The sequence below is a fragment of the Megachile rotundata genome, chromosome 8, assembly GCF_050947335.1.
Source record: "Megachile rotundata isolate GNS110a chromosome 8, iyMegRotu1, whole genome shotgun sequence".
Lineage (NCBI taxonomy): Eukaryota > Metazoa > Arthropoda > Insecta > Hymenoptera > Megachilidae > Megachile > Megachile rotundata.
Genome location: NC_134990.1, coordinates 3,848,567 through 3,868,894, shown reverse-complemented (window position 1 = coordinate 3,868,894; position 20,328 = coordinate 3,848,567). Strand labels below are relative to the sequence as shown.

At 31.2% G+C, this 20,328-nt stretch overlaps 1 protein-coding gene across 6 annotated transcripts in view; it reads left to right on the top strand.

The window, feature by feature from the left end:
• LOC100882678 (uncharacterized) overlaps window positions 1-20,328 on the top strand; it is a 490,348-nt gene that overhangs the window by 12,491 nt on the left and 457,529 nt on the right. Inside the window, exon 1 of one of the 6 annotated variants that reach the window (XM_076534885.1) lies at window positions 7,919-8,528. The exons of 2 other annotated variants lie outside the window; for them this stretch is intronic. In XM_076534885.1, the coding sequence (XP_076391000.1) occupies window positions 8,395-8,528 (134 nt within the window). In that variant the 5' untranslated portion in view covers window positions 7,919-8,394. Of the gene's footprint in view, window positions 1-7,918; window positions 8,533-20,328 lie in introns of those variants that run through there. 3 more of the 6 variants (XM_076534888.1, XM_076534890.1, XM_076534891.1) reach the window with 3 other exon arrangements.

Sequence of the window (20,328 nt, the reverse complement as noted above, 5' to 3'; positions counted from 1 at the left end):
AAAGAAAGTTGGTCAAAACACAGCGGCCACGAGATGCATGTCGCAGCGTAAACGCTGCGGCATGTACTTATTAGAGAAACATTGCGTGAATATGCATTCCTTCATATCGAAAGTAATACCACATAATAACAGATTGTCCGTTCTTGCCTCTCATAACAATTTTCGCTCTATCGCATTTTGTGCATTTATATCACTAATCATATTCATTAAAATTAAAAAAAATTGTTACCGCTGTGTTCAAATATGTAAAGTATACTGCGGAATCATTTGAATACTGCGGGTTCTTAAAATGTCTTTCTTGTTTTGTGATGGATATCATGAATTATATTTAACGAATTGTTCTTTTATTTACTTAAATTTTGATTATCTGTTTGTGAACGAATTGTTTCGACAAATTATTCGTTAAAATTCCCGTAATATTGTAGCGATTTTTCTGTAAATCAAACATAAATCTACAAAAACTAATATTTCAAAAAATCGAAACAAACATCATCGCAAGTACTCGGAGACGCAAGTACTCGGAGACCTGAGCAAACTTTGTGTTCATCGATGCGTTTTCTTCGGAATATAATGAGTTTTAAAATATTGTTTCAAATGGTAAATAAATTAAAATAATACGTTCTATATGAAGAATTGATGGCATACAAAGATAGCCTTTCTTATACCATTCAATTCCTATTATAATCTTTTTCGAATATTTAATCCTATTGGAAATGCAATTTATCCTGATTGCATAGAACACAAGAAACCAAAGAGAATTGTTCCTTTCTTACCTACCAGTATTTCAATGCAACAACCGATTGTGCTAATGATCTCAGAAAAAACTATGAGACAAAAAGAAGAATGGATGTAATTGATTCAATTAACAGAAATACAATCATTAAAACACTGAATTATGAGACAATTCGTATCTATGTCTTGGAATGTACAGAAAAGAAAAGAATGATATTCTTTTATTAGAAAATTATTACATTGATGTTTTTTACTCCTCATATGATTAGTGCGAGAGATTGTGAAAAAGCGAGGGGTAATTAACAACAATGAATTACGAACATTCTATTTAATAATCATTTAATAATGAGTTGTTTGTTTCAAAAGTAAGACAAATTCATTTTCTGTTATTGCGAGATATTTAGGGGTTTACATTTCAATAAATTTAAAAATATTGGTATGCGTTAGTAGACAAATTTTTTGTAATTTGTGGTGATAGATATATGTTGATTATCCAATAGTACTTAAAGTATTGACTAAAAAATTTCAAATTTTATGAATGTATTTATTAAAGACTGAACTCGAACTTACCTGAAAATTGATGCATAATGGAAATTAATAACGATACTTATTGTTAGACAGATTCTGCTACCAATATTTAAAAATTTGTAATTTTTCACAGTGTTGTATATAATTTCTTAGCATCTTATGATCCTATTATCGATTAACATAGGGATCTATTCCTTCGATAAAGATAAAAAATGACTTGCTTGAAACTCCATGTATTTTTTTGTCAAATTTACATGCGTCCTAAAACACTTTCAACGGACTTGGCGCCGTACTGTTAAAGAGGCGCCACCAATGTTTTGAATTATATAACCTTGCAAGATTTTGCAGTCTGGAAGAAAGGAATCACTTCCTACATAATTTTGTATGCTGAATCTGAATCCGCATTTAGAATTACTTTATCGCATCAAAATTTTGAAATGTACAGATCTAAATTTGTCAAGAAACCCGTCTTTATGTTACTTTTATTAACATTGGATATTCTGTTGCGTATAAAGCCACTGGAATTAATGTATTATATTTTCAAAGTGAGGAAATATCTCCGGAAACAAGAATTATTAAAAAACATTCAATAATGAATTTTAAAGAAGAAAATGCTAATGGACGATGTGGACAAAAATAAGAAAGTATTGCTCTTATAATATGTCCTAAAGGATTGATATAAATTACCTTTTTTGCGCTTTGAACTTAGGTTTTTGTGGATACCTGACACAAAGAGCAAATTTTGAGGTTAGATTCAGCTTTAGCGCACAAAATTATATAGAAATACGGTTTCCAGACAGACAGAAAAACTAAAAGTCTGCAAGGTTGTGTTACTATTCTCTTACAATATCCAAAGTTTTTTTCTCTAAAACTATTCCTCAATTGATAATACCATAACTTATAGACAAAATGCCTATTCTTTTAGTTACTTTTAAATTGCATACCGATAGTAAGTTCCAATCCATTGTTTCAAATAGAAATTACAAATATGTACTTATATAAGGTGTTTTACGATCCATTAACGAAGTCAATGAAGGTGACCAAGTTGTTACGGTTGATAGTAATTCAAGTCTAGAAAGATACTTCACAAAGTATATATGGGCTAGTGATAAATTCTGTCACGCTAATATTATGGAGAATTATTTGTTGCAAAATATTCTATGACTCTTAACGTAAACATATTTATATATATTATTGAAAATATCTTATGTATGCTTTTATATAAATTCTTAATGTTTTTGACCGTTCATCTGTAGCTGCGCGTTTAATATTTATACAGTGAAATTACATTTATACGAATCGGTCGGTGACAAGATAGTTAGCACAATTGAATATTCATGTAATAAAAGTTTATTAACCCTTTCATCAGTGTTCAATTGTACGTATAATAGGAATTTATGTTCATATAGTCGGTATTGATCATACAATCTGTATAGCATTCAGTTTTCCTTATTACATTCCTTCTTAACGCATATGTCATTTACTTCTACAAAAGTAAATGTTTGAAAATCTTATATAAATATGTGATTCGGTGCTCCATGATAGTTCAGATAATAAGAACTGAGCTATGAATTCATAAAATTGGAACTGGGTATTAATTTATTCGGAGGTTTACTGTATTTAAATCAAAAACAAATTTTACGATGAAACTATTAAACTTGTTTAGACTATTAAAATTTCTATGACTGATGACAGATTTTCTCTGCCAAAACGGACTATGTTTTATAACTATCGGGGTTGGAGGACAGCCAATAAATCCGTGTTTGATAAAGCCGGGTGCATTCCGTTTTAACCGCACTTGGTATTATCTGCTTTCTGAGTACTTGTTAATTCTCATGGGAATATTTGGTGGTCATTATTAAACATTGTTCAGTGCGTTAACAATCTTACAGGGACTGTTTTTAGTATATTATTTCTTGATATACTTTAGCACTTGTTTTAATATTTTTTTTTCCATAGAAATACGCTTCAGTGGCCGTCAAAACGTGCTATGAAACCAACGTAAAGAATTAAGGGTGTGGGAGGGGGAAAGGACAATAAGGCACTTTAGGCCCACAAGAATTTTGTAATTTTCACAGAAGAAAGGAATGAAATGCGCATCAAGTTTCATTGGGCGAAAATACATGCAAAAATATTAAGTTTTTATCTCGAGTTTCCATAACAAATTTTCGTCTTCCATAAAAAAGTTTGAAAACATAATTGTTTAAGGTTGAAATTAGAAAACATATATTTGTTTCAATCTTTCTTCATAAGAAATAATTAAAATAGGCTTTAATTTTCAAAAGCAAGGAAGAATTGGAAAACTAATTCCAGGTTATTTTTTATTTTCTGTTATATGAAAAAAAAAGTATAAAACAAAAGTAATATAAGAGTAATAATAATATAACTAACGAACGTAATATAAAACAAATTATTTTAGTCTAATATATTTTTTAATGTAATCAGTAATTTAGAAGTTAATTGGAGAAACTGGTTTTAGGAATATTTGATAAAAATCAGTGGCAGCTACAAAATTAAAAATTCGTACGCCGGTGTAGTAATAGAACTTAATAACAGACTATAATATATGTATATGAAATGAATCTTAAAGGAAGAATCACGCTATACGGTCTAACCGTAATTTTTTTTATAGTAAATAGATATGCAATATTTTTCCACGATTTGTCATGACGGAATGAATAAAAGAGCAAATTAAGGAACCGATTAAGTCATCAATCGATTTACAGGTTTGTAAATAGAGATAATTACGGTCAAGGTCGAAATTTTGAGAGTAAGGTGAGACAAATTTTTCGTGCCAAGGAAACTTGCAGTAATAAAGAAAAGTGTTACATTATATAAGAGAAATGTAAGATAAGTAAAACAACGGGTACTTGTAGGTTATATTGAAGATCAATAATGCGCGCAAAAAATAAGTATTGAATGAAAAAAATGCATAATCTGTGTAATGCATAAGTGCAATACAGTAGTTTATTGCAATTAATAACTGAATATACTTTGTGCACTGCAAAAGCATTTATTATTCAGTCGGGATTCTTATTAGAGAAATAGTTATACAAGTGCCTAAGAATGTATGTATTAAGGTGTTATACTACAAAGAATGAAATCTCTCTCGTATCATGTTTGATATGATAATAAGAGCGGACAAATTATATAAAAAAATAATTACATTTATTGTTAAATAAGACAAATGTTTATACTTTTACAAAAGTTCATGGATAGTAAATAACGACAAATTCATAATAAAAAAGTTATGCGACAGAAATACTCTTATTGGCTATATTTTATATAATTTTTTATGTAAAATATAATAATTTTTTCTTTCTTTTGTAACTTTCACTCAACATTTAATTTTTATACAAGTTATGCGTGACTTGTTTATCTTTTTCTGCAGGTTATAGTCGTAAACTATTAAACCTTAATCGTAACATTAAATACTTTGCGATCATCAAAACTTTATGTCTTTAATTTAGAAAAGGACTATTTGAAGCTTATAAATAAGTTTGCAGTCGTCAACATATTCGCAGATAATTTTGTCATTTGTAATAAAATTAATAATATTTACTTATATAAACTATAGTCATTATCAATTTTGCATTACGACATTTTTATAGTGTTTTAGAGCTTGTTGTACAGTGATCGATTTTTACATATTTTGTTTAGGGACAAAGATTAACATTGTTTAAAATTGTATAAATAGCCAAAATTAATTAACACATAATCAAGTCTAACAATAGGACAAAATACTTATGCGCATCATTTGTATCTAGTAGTGATTTAATATCAGTAGTTAATTATTATCATCAATATTGTAACCGGTTTTTTTATAGCCGATGCAATGAAACTTATTATTACGGAATCTGATGGTATGTAGAGTGTGTGGAATAAATTATTTGTATAATATATTTAGGTATCACTACATAAACAAGTATTCCGATCTATCAAACTGTATCGTTCTACGTTCGTATAATATAACAAAAATATGCAGTATTAAATATCCCCTTAAAATACTTCCCAATGTACCTAACAAATAGTAACTACTATTCGTACGTATTAACAATTAATGTTTGTCCTTCTAAAAAATTTCTTCGGTCGAAAGTTCATAACCTTTTTGTGTTTTTTTATAATAAAGCTTGGATATACTTCCGAATGACAATGGATATACCCCATCGAGTTGAGTGCTGAAATCTTGTGTGCATATACAATTTTTCATGAGAATTCCATATCTATTTTTAAAATTAACGGGACTCTTACGGTTCTTGAGATATTCGTATATTAATGTTTGAATTGCTTATATAATTGTTCATGGAAACACTAATGCAAAAGTGAAATACACGTATCAAACCCTGACTTAACTTAACCTACCCTAACCTAACGTCATTAACACGCTGAGCGCGATGCCGATTTTGTTATGCTTTCCGTTTAGCCGGCAATGGGCGAATACTTGGCGGGGAGCGCGATATTTGTGATCGGGAGAATAAATGGAGGACTACTTTGTTTTACTTTATGTTCCTTTCGAATTAGGACAATGATACCGCTACAAGTAAAACTGTACACACACTTCAAAAGACAGGAGGAAAGGTGCATAAAAGGTGCTCAACGTGTTAATATTGCAATGAACTTGAAATGTGAATATCTCACGAACCGTAAGAGACCCGTTGATTTTGAGAACGGATATAGAATTCTCGTAAAAAGTTGTATATGCACACAAAATTTCAGCACTCAACTCGATGGGAGTCTTAATAATTATAAATGTCGAAATAATATATTTTAATAGATTTATAACGTTAAATCTTTTCAATTATTTACATATTTTTGTTCTTAAAAGAATGACACACACAATGCTTACTCGTTATAAATAGCAGAACCTAAACTAATATAGATATCCTACTCAACTATCCAATATCTCCGATGACCTCATCCTTAACTGCGATTCACACTGTCAACAATCAGCCCTACATCATCCTCAACCTTGTCCTATGCGTCATTTTTGAACCCCGTCCTTACAAATTCCAACTCCCTCCACCACTCTTCAAAATATATATATATTCCTTCATTTTTCTAAAACCAGAGTTATTGTCAGTCAGTCAGTCAAAGCGAACTCTTGTACGTCTACACGACAAGATATCAGTCAGTCTTACTGTACGCATTAATAAAGACTAGCCTAAATTCCGCTTGGAATCGAAGATTATTTAATATAATAACCCTGATCCCTACGGAATACAACATAAATTATTAATAAATTTAGCTTATAGCGACATCTTACAGTATTAGAAATGATGTACGATGTTAGAAACAGAATAATTGAATATTAGAAACAAAGTAATTGAATTTTGCACTTCCGTCTTGTCGTTATGAAAATGTAAACGTTCGTGATATGTTTGATTTAAAGAAAAAGTAATCCCTGTTTAAATGGTTAATCTTTAAGTTAAAATGTTTGTTGTTTGTGCTCTTTATTAAATAATTTGTTCGTGTTCAGAAGTGTATTATTAGTTTTTTATTTTCCATAATTCTGATTATTTAACAAAATTATGTAGAAAGTTTTAAAGTAATTAAAAGTAGTGACTTTAAAAATAATTACCAAGCGAAATAGTGTTTCGTGGTTCAGTTTTCAAATTATGATACGTTCAAATCGGTGTGTTTTGTTCGCTAAACATCCCTATTATATCATCCTACGAAAATACAATTTTTACCGTAAGTAGAATACAAATCGATGTACTCTTACTCGCAATATTCACTTGCTAATAAATTTCATTTTTGAAAGAAATAAGAAAAATAACTTTTATTGTATACATTAAAATCACCGTATTTCTGAAAATAACGATTATTTGAAATTCGTAAATCTTTAAGAAATTGTCAAAAGTTCAATAGATTGTGTAGATTTCAGCTGCAAAATAGGTTTAAATATATTTTCTTAAATATTGTGTAGTTTACAAATGAAATGCAGTGGCGCGGGTAAAGAAATAATGAATCTACCCATTTGAAAAATTGATATTTTCATACTTTCAAATTTCCAATTTTTTCAACATACCACGTTTCAAAATTTCTCGTGTTATGTAATTTTTAATTTCCGAATTTTCAAACTCAGAAGTTCAAATTTTATTTTTTAATTTTTAGTTTACCAAATTTTAAAGTGTTAAAATTATCGAATTTTCTTATTATGTCTCAAATGTACTAATTGTTAATTTAAAAAATTTCTAACTTTTCAAATGATCAGATTTCGAAATTTGGATTTTTGCATTGCCAATAATTTTAAAATTTCATTATGTCAAAATGTTCAAACCTTCAAATTCCTGAAATGTCCAAATTTCCAAATCCTTATGTTCTCAAATAATCCAAGTTTTCAATTTAAAAATTCCAAATTTCTAAATTTGCTAAATACCCAAATTTCTAAACTCCGAAATTACCACAATTAAAAAATTGTACTATCTAAATTTTCAGAATATCACGTTTTCACTTTTCAAACCGTAAGAGACTGACTATAATTCGGCATCAAAATGTTGCATAAACGTAAACATATATGCTCTTTCCAGAACCATTTACTTTATTTAAAAACAGCATTGTTATTAATTAAAAACCTATTAATCTATCAGTGAAATTATGTGAAACTATGTAATATATATTTATATAAAATTTATAGTATTTAAAATTACACAAATACGTAAATTTTCTTGCGAAACTTAAATTGCGTCAAAATAAGGTAAACCTATTGTATTGTACCGCATATATCATTCCAAGATTTTTACACCATACAAATAAATGTTATCGTGTTTATAAACAGCCAAAATGTTGATCATTTTAATAGCAATTTTGTGCAGTGAACAACTTGCTACTCGCGACCCGGCGTTTATACTACAAACATCGATCAGCTACGATATTTCGAAGGTTTTCGTCGATGTTCCACGAGGTGGTGCCACCAGCGCAGGACGGTATACGGTTAAGTAGTTTAATGTCGGGAGGGCGCTGCTTGCGATTGAGTGTACAAGGATTTTGCGAACGAAATTGGCCCTCGGTCGCGAATCTAACTGATTACGTTTTCATCGTGTAACGCGAGAAATGGCCCGCAAAAAGTGATTCACTGGTTCGACGACGATGCCGTCCAAGAAACGAGGTTCTATGTTCATCTAAGGATCGTCCATGTACACTCTCATCGCTGACCTGGAGACCGGCAATAGAAGCCATGCCGCAGCACAACCCTCCACAGAAAACCCTGATGATAATGACAGTGACGAATCATCATCGTCTTGTCAGCTAGGGAACAGCGACAACAAGTAAGTAAGTAGATGAGTATTGTGTTTCAGGTGAAACGTATAACCATGTAAACTTCGCCGCTTTCACTACCTGGGGAATTCTACCATGAATGGTGTTTTCTTTACCTGCATCTACCAATTATTTTGTGATTATTCAGACAAACAGAGTGCCTCGTTCATTACCGTGTGGTGATTAACGTTAGAACCCGCATTTATGCGAATGACCGTGTGTTTGGTTAAGTTGTAATTATTAGGCACATTTATTGCTCGGTATAATCGTGTAACACGATTATTTGAAATTTCGGTAACGATACAGCAACTGATAAAATGAAGAGCGAAAAAATGTGACGGACAAGTGATTCTGTGATTTTGTGAAAAATAACTGACGTATGTTTTTCATACAAACTTGCAGCGCTCGATAACACAGGTTGACAAACTATACTTCTTGCGTGCACTATTGCATAGCTATATCGTTCACGAAAGCACGTTGCATAGCGAAAGTATTTTCTGTAAAGCTTGGTGATTCTGAAATGTTTCTCGAGTACATACGGTTGGCAATTTGGTCCCTGCTGTCAGGTGACTGAGGCGGACAAAGGTCATCGACTACTAAAGTGTGACCGAACATGACGTCATTGATTATAGACTCTACCGGGTAGTTTATTTTTGTACCTGTATATGGGAGGTGCATCGTACCGTGTATCCGTGGCCTTTAATCGTGATACATTTCGTCAAAGCTACCGCGTCACATGCGTACAAAATGTTTCATATAACGCACGATTTTTCGAGTATCTATAACTGTATGGTGGAAGTAGGTGTTATCTGTATTGGAAATGGGTTAAAAATAATGGTACACCGTTATATTTAAAATATACTTCAGAACTAGGAGGGTTTATATCGTTTGAATGCTGAACTAAAAATGCAGTGCGCTTGGAAAAAATCTGGCGCCCAGGTTGCAATGTATTTATTATTCTGTCCTATAGAATTAAATAGACAAGGGACCCATCAGTCCCATGGTGTCCTGACTCCATTCAATTGCTTACACAGTGTTTCTCAACACGATTCTTTTTTGCATCTAATACATTTATTTCAGAATAATCTAACAATCTGTTTAATTGACCAGTAACAAGTTCAATCTTAACCTTCTTCATACTAAGCGATATTCAACGTGCAGTAACAATAATAATTTTGATAGTCATTCATTTTTCCAGAAATACAGAGCTCATCTTGGGTTTTTAAAATGAAAACCATATACGTTTATTTAGGTAAGTCCACTAGAACATGTTGCACAAAAAGGAATTAACGTGAAGAGAATTTTAAAATGTTACGAACTGTTAATTTTTTTAGAATCATATTTTAATACTGTTAAAATAATTTCGGCAAAGGGTTGTTCTATGCAAAAAAAATACAATTAAATTAAAAAAGGTGAAATGTTATGAATGTGAAAATTATTATTAGCTTTTCGTTACGTAAAATCGTATAAATACTTTTCTTTACTAAAGCCGATAATTTGGTACATTCTGCATCAAAAATTGCATGGATTAACTAAAATGGATAGCCCTGTATGTCGTAATCCTAATGTTTAAGATCGATCTGAGTTAGATGGAAGTAGGTTTGTATTAAGATTAGATTGGGTTGGGTACACATTTTGTAATTAAATGGGTTTGAAATTCATTTGAGTTAGGCTTATTGCTGCAGTTAATTGCTGGTCAGTTACCTCGTAAAGACCGAAGTAATAAATACAGCTTAAACATAATACAAATCAACTGAAATTACACATTCAATGGTTATTCAGTTTATTATTGGTTCAATGTTATGGCCTAACGTGCTCGAAACTACTTTTTTTATTTATTATTAAATCCATATCTTATTTAAGTCTAATCTAAATCAGTTCTATTTTATTATGATCTGCGTACTTTTAACATTTCTGTAACATCTATCTCATCGTTTTTATTGTTTCCCAATAAAGTTCGAAATTCCGAAATTCCAAAAATATAAACAATTTATGAACATTCCAAATTCTTAAGTTCTCAAAGTTGTCAGACATTTCTATTTAGCTTTCTCTATTTAGACTTTTCTATTTAATTTGCCAAAGTTGTCAAATTCCAAAATGCTTTAACTGTTTTTTCAAAGTCTATTATGATTTATCGATAGCGCTAATAAGACACGTGGCCAAGAAATTGGTCCACCACGGCCTATCCATTTGTCGTTGAATACTTTACGCAGCCACAAACTTGTATTTCAAATAGCGGAAAGCACGTGGAATAAATTTTTTGTTAAATTGTCTTTATACCTACCTTGTACTGAAACATTTAAATAAATGTCCCAACCTTCCAAATTACAATTAATATCATCTTCGATACGGAAAACTTAGACCGTAATGGACAATACTTTTCACATTTCTTACTCTTCGGATCTGCCATTTCGACCATAGACCCCGCCTATCTGTTTCGGCAGGTAGAGTCAAACTTGCGGCACTTACCGTAACAATAAGACCGTTTTTATGACTTACTCATCAAACCGAGACGTCACTGCTAAAAATCACTAAATTTATAACCGTTATATCTCGAAAACTAATGAAAATCGGGTAAGTACATAAAACCTTGATGAATTCGTCTTGAAAAGCGCTATCGCCTGATCGGAAAAAAAATATATAGTTCCATTTAAAAAACGAAACTTCACCATCATATCTTTTACAATAATAACAATACAAAAATTTTGCTTCTGCCAAAACATAGGGCCTCTTTTACCCTGCAATTTCCATGTAAGCACTTTTTCGTGACATCAATAGTTCATGAAATATCACGGTGTAACACTTTGGCGCGGACACCCTGTAGAAGTACGAGGAATATCAGCGATTACCAATAAAAATAAAATATATATATTGTGATTGGTAAGTTACCCCCATTATGATATGTTAATGATAAAACGATTTAAATATAGTTAAAATTCTTTTTAAATATTATAGTTTTGCGTTATGCATATGTAAAGTTGAAATAAAAGTGGAAGATTGACATATAGACATTAAATCTACTTTTCAAATATTACAGCTCATTTATTGCAACTTGTCATTTATGCATTTTTGTACAAATATAAATTTTATAAATTTTGAAATACAGAAATTTTAAAAAGCAAACTCAATGAAAAAATAAAATTACTTTCATGAAGCCTGAACACGTAATATTGAATACAGAAACAATGCAAAAACAAAATTTATTAAACACTTTATCAGATTTGGTAAAAATCTCTCAGATCTCACCGATTCCTGCGATTATGAAGTACAATGGGAATATTAATTCAGTAATTATATAACTTCACTGAAAAGAATACATCTCATCGACTTGAATGACCGTATTAGAAGCAATATTAGTAGTAATTTTTCTACATACAAATAAATGCCGTTTATTCTTCATTTCAAAGATATTCGAAAAAGATTTCAATAATATACACATTTTGGTTGGTATGTTTTATTAATATACATTCACTATAATATCAGTTATTCATTTTTTCGGAACATCAAAACTCTATAAAATCACAATTTGATTGTATACTCACGTATACAAATGTACAGGCCAAATTGTTTCAGATACCACATATTAACAGAGAATCAAATTTTCTTAAAATGAGCTAAAATTCTCATAGAAAATTGTCGAAAGTGGCGTAGGGTGGCTAACAGTGGATTTGGGGGATGGAGAGCTCCCCAGCGAGCAAAAGCAAGTATCTCTGGTATAATATACTCAAGTACACTACATTTCAATGTAACATTTTCTTTTATCATACATCCACTGCAGAATGAATGACGTATTCAAGCAAATTGATGATATGTTAAAATGAGTATGCTTGAGTATATTATATTACAAATATTAAAAAAATGATACTAGTAGTAAATACATAATAATAAAATATGTTGTCTTGTATATTGCAAATTTAACTGAAGTTTTTTTGCGAGCCTGTATCTTAGAAACTGAGGTCAAGTGGTAATTACATACGTCAGCAAAGTTATTCAGACATTGACAATATATTTCAAGGTCATGAAAATCACTGACACGTGTGCCCTTTTATAAATGATTACCACGTAAAAATATTTGCGCAAATATCTCTTTAAAGAAAAATTTTTCAGAAAGATATTTTTGACAACATATTTGAAGGTATTGAAATCGATGAAATATGCTTTCTTTTATATGTATAGTACTCTTATTTTGAATAAAACTTACTAAATATGTTCACAATATTTTGTTACATTTATTACTTATAATTCCAAATAATTAATACGAGTAAAGAATTTAAAATATTCTTAAACATTGGGGATCCAGTAGTACACATTGCCAAATTTAATAATAAAACAAAGTAACTTAATATGTATATAAAATTCAACTGTTAACTCATCCTGTGCTGTATTGCTTATAAATAATATATGTTCCGTAGAGTTGCAAATATATAGTTCGAACAAACAATACAGTCCATTCATTTTTTCAAATATGTAATCTTTGTAATTGTTGTCTTGATCATTGTATACATAGTAATTGATTCTCGACATTCTGAACTGACATGCACCATCTCTGAATCTCTGTCCCGTGTCTTCACCAAACCTCCTGTGATGCTTTCCGCGAAGTCAGAGATGAGACCTATCAAGGGGTCCTCTTATTAAGCATACTTCAAGGACGTGGGTTGCCAATGACTAAGTTTCCATCGAGGGTTCAAATCGGGTCAGAGTCGGGTTGAGGTGAGCGCTTTTACAGTGGAAACACCAAAGTTTTAGTTGAACTCTACCCTATAAAATTGTAGGGTAGCGTTCAATTGAGGTTCGGTGGAAACGACAAGAGTCGAGTTCGTGTTGTTAACATAACAAATCCAAATTGCATTGTGTATCACATGTTGTATTAATTGGTGTAGAAGAGGTTATTATTACTTTTTGTCGGTGATCTTGTAATCTGAGAAATAATTTTTGTATGTTATTTTGATATTGTAAAATTAATATTGCTCTCCTTTACATGTCAGAATATGGTAGTTGACTTTGTGCAGTTGGTAATGTTCAACCCTGCCACAACTCCAACCCGCGACTCAAACGCGACTCTAACCCGACTCTGACCCGATTTGAACCCTCGATGGAAACTTATTGTTAGTCAATGTATCGGGTTTCAACCATATACTAGTTACCACGTGCACCACAGCAGCAGGATTTATGGCGGGCATACAATGGAAGTGATACGGTTGTTCAAAACTAACCTGTCATATCTTTTCAAAGGTCAAACAACCACTTGATTGGTTACCTTTGATGACGTTCATGCTAGACCAACTTCCGGAAGCTCAATCGCTAATTAGATTGGACAGGACAGAGAGATGAATCGGTTTACAAGAAACCGATAAGAGAACAAGTTCAGTTCAGACAATTGTAAATATAATATTACTACAATTTATAACGAAAGACATATTTAGAGTTTAAAGTTTTCGAGTTGACGATCACATATAGTCGATTAGCTTTCGTTACGGAGCAGCGTTATCGTACAATCAGATTCTAACAACATCTTTCTTACCAAGTTATATTTCATTTCAAAAAGAGCATTGACAATATATTGAATCATCCTTATTACCGTAAAAGAGGTAAGGAAACGCGAAAAGTGCGGGAGTTAATCCAAAGATTAACGATCAAACATCACGTTATATGTGTATGTATTTCCACACAATTACCTTTGTTAAGAAACGTGCGAATTAGTAGCTCAGAAGATATGAAATCTTTAAATATCGAAACCAAGTGTTAATTTTGTTCATTACCATTAAAATAAATAAAATTCATTATAAAAAAGAGGTAGTTATATTATTGGAAAATTCCCTTGTCCGACCACTTTTGTATCCATGTTAATACTAGTGCGAGAAGGTTTTACTGTATTGACGATAATTTTCTGAATCATGCATGTATTATAGTAGATAATTGCCAAATTCTAGTATTGACAAACATTGTCATGCGAATACTACTGTCAATCTTTGCTAATATTGAATTTCCAATTTGATGTTAAGCAAAGTGCATTGTCGAGGAACGCAGAAAAATTGCGCGTTAATTATTATTATCTGTTGCGTGAACAGCGCGGATTTGAGCACCCGACACTATTCTGACCCAGTCACGATTTAACGAGCTCTGAGCCTGGTTTTAAGTGATAGTTCGTGATGTGATGATTCGATTAAGGTTCGTCTTATAACGTTCGTTGTTCGTGATATTAGTTGATTCGTTCGTGTTTTTAAGTGTTTATTCTGTTCGAAATACAAGTGAGTTCGGTTCGAGAGTTAGATATGTGTTGTTCGTGATGTTACTGAATTCTCGATGTACAATGATTTTGTTCGCGATTTAGATGCGTGTTGTTCGTGATATTAGCGTGTTCTCGATGTACACTGATTTTGTTCGCGACTTAGATGCGTGTTGTTCGTGATATTAGCGTGTTCTGTCGTCTTTCGCCAAAGTGGCTGTCGATGTTACCTCGGAATAGGTAATTTGGAAGGGGATGTGTATATCCATTGGTCGTTGTTTTTTGAGAGGTGACCGCCCTCGTAAGAAATGGTCGCCTCCCTCTACAAGAAATGGTCACCCCTAGAACTAGCCGTGACCAAGGGGTAACGTACGAGGGATTCCGCGATTTGGGAAAAACCCGTAGCAGGTAATAAGGTGAAAAAGCACTCTGACCCTGACGACGATGATTGAAAATAACGGAATAGGAAATTAAACATGCTGGTCCCAAGCAGTAAACTTGGGTACCGACGCGAAGGTATTTTTTGCTAACGAAAAATGGTCAATAGCTTCATAAACTTATTGCCTGTACGGTCAGTTCGAGATCCTCGGTCTATTGCCTTGTAAATATATGAAAAGATACCTGCATCGCACTCTAAGGCGATGCAACATTATCCTTAAATATAGGGCTAATGAAGAGATATTCTATTTTATTCAAAATAATGAAATTCAACAAAATTCAACATATTTCTATATTTAAGCATAAGAGATATAGTATTATATTATAAATAATGAAGTTACACTTAAAGTTTCTTAAATACGTATTAAATAAATAAATTACACTTAAACGCTTAAAAGAAAGTACAAGTATTTAATAATGTGCCTTCTTAAGTTATGAAGCTTTGGTATGAACGATTTGTTCTCATAACATATATGTAGGAGTATAAGCCGTTATCATTCGAACCAGCGACAGTTAGGAGCATGTAAAGAACGTCAATAAGAAATGCAAACATCAGCTGTCGTTAGGGCCACCGATGAACTGTCGAAATACGTAAACAAGCGACAGGTGAATGACCGAGAGAGAGAGTGAAAGAGAGTGCGAATGATAATAAAAGTGAGAAAGAGATATTGAGTGCGATAACCTGAGGATCTGTGTATGTGAGAATGTGGGTGAACGAGGAGTATATTTGCGAAGGATGCATGAGGACAAAGTCAGTACATAGCGACAATAGAGAGTAATAGTAATTTTTGGTGAGATTTGTGAAACTGTGAAATAGCGAGATAGACTGTATTATATTAAAATTATTTAAAACATTTGTTCGATTTAATTCCAATCCTACATATATGTATATTAGAAATTATTCAGAGTGTATAAGTTTAGTGAACGCTTTATAACAATTATGTATTCATTCGAAAAATTTGTATCAAATATCACTTTACTCAAAGAGCCCACATTATTAAGGAATAAACGACAATTGACGAAATGTGAAATAATATATCGAATAAGATATTTCTCGATAAAATAAAATCCAATTTGTAAATTGAAATGTAGCACGGAATGAGTTTATTGAAGTACAAAACAATGGATTCCAGTCATATGGTGGATAATGATAGCGTTTTAAATTGAATAAAAATGCAAAATTATAAATTATTATAATTACATGATATTATAAAAAAATATTGTATATTACAACAGCGGGTTACAATAATATTGTTCACTCGATTTGTGGAGTTGCTGGAATTTACAAATTGATATTAGAGACACACTCTTGAGATTATTAAAAATTTTGGCACTGACTGTGTAATTAATACCGATCAAACTGGCTGTGAATATAAAATTACGAGTAATTGTACCCTCTCGAGCATGAAAAATGTCATTAACCACAGCTGAAACATATGATGAGTGTAGATAATACGATCCTTATGTTGAAAGTAAGTAATTTCTATATGTAGTTTATTCATAAGTTGGCTAGACGTCAGTAGAATAATATTAATCTTTCCCAAGTCAACGGAATATTCCGACTTGTACTGTATCGATGATACCATCAAAATGTATATCCCTCCGCCAGTTTTGCATCTATACTTTTATCGATAAGTGAGGAATTACTTACGACTTACGTCATGTACAGAACTGACCCGCTCTATTGATAGACAATAGGGAACTGACCTTCGAGAAAAATATTATAGTAGCAGGCAAATAAGCTAAATAGAAACGTACACAAATTTATGATATCTATAATTTAAAATATTCCGGTAAACGTGTGTACATATTTTTCTTTCTGTAATTATACTTTATTTGCCGATATACGTAGAATTTTATTTCATTTTCTTGTCAAATACAAATGGTATTTTTTACTGTTAACAAAAAATATTTTTACTGTTAACTAAATAGCATTTCCTAAAATCTTGAAACATAACTGCTTTATCTTAATGAAATATCTTCTTAGTTCAATTTTCGTGTATTTTTAAATATAATTTTTTAAAATAGAGTTTTGGATTATCATGTTGATCATCATGTAGTCCCTTCTTGTTTTTACGAGTAGAAACAACGGAAGAAAAATTTGAATTTGTTCTGGTAATAAATTATGACACTACTGGCACGCCATCTACAAGCGTAAAAATAACTTCTCGTTTAAAGAACTGAAGTGGCTTGTGATGTTTTAATATCGATTATCTTTAATATCAGCGAGTGTTGGCACCTTTTCCTTTTGAACTCGAGTAAGTTTCCACCTAAGCTACTATCCTACAAAAGTGTGTAAAAATCCCAGAGTTTCATCTCATACTTCCTTCTTGTCAGTTTACAAACTATTGCTTTTCGAATAAGTTGACCATAATACTTAAAAGTTTTTTAAATAACGTTAACTTTGTAATTCATGAGTCAGTGTATTTTCTCATAGTTTGAATATTAATCAAACGGTAGTTCACGTTCTCCATAATCAAGATACTAATCAGAACATTGAGTATTTACGTTTCCTATTAGTTGATTTGATCGAGCAGTAGCTGTAATGGGTTAATTAGTGCTGCTGTCTTGTGAATATATAAACAACTGCTGACAATATCATTTGCAACTCCAGTTCATTTGTAACGTTCGAGAAAAGTGTTAATCGAAAATAATATTATCGATTGTAATCATTTTTGGAAATCAATAAATAGGACTATTCAAAATTCATTGATAGTTTTTATGTTATTGTTTTAAAGCAATTTTTTAAGATGAAATTTACTAGATATTTTGGTGGTTATTTTTTGTGATTTAAGCAAGTGCTTTTTGTGTATTAGATAATTTCAACATTAACATTCCAAAAGAAATTCTAGTGTGTAACACTTACAAGGGAACATATCCAATTCCGACACGCCGATTTTAATGAAACTTATGTGAAAGATAGTTCTCAAGAAAATATTTGACACGTATTTTCCTTTATCGGCCATCGCTCACATTGAAGGGGTGAAAATAGCCCTCGAAGTTGGAGGTTGAAATCATATTTTTGAGAATATCTCAGGAATTAAAGAAGATAATTGGATTCTTTTTTTTGTAAATTGTTGGTCTTTAAATAGGGAACTTTTGTGCGTCAAAAAAATTCAATAAACTTTATTTATTTAAATAATATTTTGAAAATTTACAATTTTTGTTTAAATTTTTGCACTAAATGTTGATTTATTTTTTTGCAACTCCGTGTACGTAAACTATAGACAAAAATAGGGGATACGTGTTTTTGGAATATGTTGTTTGTTGCAATGTTTATTAGATGTATAATTTAAAATCACCTCCTTGTGAAGAGGGGCAATCAGTATTTTTATTAAAATTATCATTATTTTTACAATCTTTTACATTATTTTAGCGATTTTATACCTCTTCATATGCCGTTAATTGATTTCTGAACAATTATTGTAAGCGTCGCAGATATGAGCGTAACGCGGTTACAATCACCGCCGTAAGGAACAAAGGATTTTATGGCCAATATTGTTAAAAAATAATTTAATTTATTTTTATTTCCTGAGTTTTTTAAAAAATCCCATGTTTCCAAAAGTTCTAAATATGTTATTTAGATTGAAGTCTTTATGCCTGTAAAAGTATGAAAGCAGTGTTGACCATAAAAGTCTATTTAAATTATTCAGAAATCAATTAACGGCATTTGTAGAGGTATAAAATGTCTAAAATATTGTAAAAGATTGTAAAAATAATGATATTTTTAATAAAAATGCTGATTACCCCTCTTCATAGGAGGTGACTTTAAATTATATATCTAATAAACATTGCAAAAAACAGCAAATTCCAAAAACACGTATCCTCTATTTTTGTCCATAGTTTACGTACACGAAGTTGCAAAAAAATAGATCAAGATTTAGTGCAAAAATTTAAACGAAAATGATAAATTTTCAAAATATTATTTAAACAAATAGAGTTTATTGAAATTTTTTTACGCACAAAAATTTCCTATTTAAAGACGAACAATTTACAAAAAAAAGAATCCAATTATCTTCTTTAATTCCGAAGATATTCCCAAAAATATGATTTCCACCCCCAATTTCGAGGGCTATTTTCACCCCTTCAATATGCACGATTGCCGATAAAAAAAAATACGTGTCAAATATTTTTTTGAGAACTATATCTCACATAAGTTTCATCAAAATCGGCGTGTCGGAATTGGATATGTTCCCTTGTTAGTAATTTGATTTAATAAAAGTGATGAGAAGTATTAGTCTTTAACTTTATCTTTTAGAATACAAATTTTTAAACTGTAGTCCGTGGATCCCTGGATGTTATAGTCTGAAATTTACAAACTTCTATTAAAAAAAATTGGTGGTCGTAATGTTTGACAGCACCTAGAAATATGTAAATTTAGGGATTTGCAAATTTAAGAAATTTGGAAATTTGTGAAGAAATCGGGAATTTAGAAATTTGGAAACTTAAAGTCTGTAGGATTTTAATTTGTAGAATTTGGGTATTTAGAAATTTGGAATTTGAGAAATTTAGTGATTTGAAAATTTTGAAATTTATATAATTTAGAAATTTATTAGAATTATAATTTAGAAAATTTTGAAATTCATTTAATTTGACGAAAACTTGTTTTGGTATCTTTTCGATCACTTTTAACAAGTAGAATCGATTAGAATTACATTAGAAGCCCTATAACTCATCGTTGACATCAATACTTAATCGTCACTGACGTCAGTCGTCGTGGAATTAACAATAATCGTGTTAGGTAACATTTTCGATAGTTTCTGACACATTTAATCCTTTGGAACGACTTTAAAACCTCTACATTTCATTCTTGTTCTACCTATACGTTTACAGTAGGTACACTAAATTTGAAATACGTATTCGAATTCGTGTGGGGCATTTGGTCTGTACACCCACTAGTGTAATATTCATAAAAATCACAACTGTCTTATAGTTTTGCCACAGAGTGTAACTTGTCGGAGAATGACTGATGGTGGGGACTGTGCGGTCCGCGGCAAAAAAGAAGTTCGTCGCCCTGCTGTAAAGAATAGCGTAAACCTCGTCGACTTCATTGACCTTGATACACGCTATGAAGGTTAACGTACTAAGTAATTCTGTTTATATTACACATGACTACCAATGACATTTAGTTCTAAAGATACGCGTAA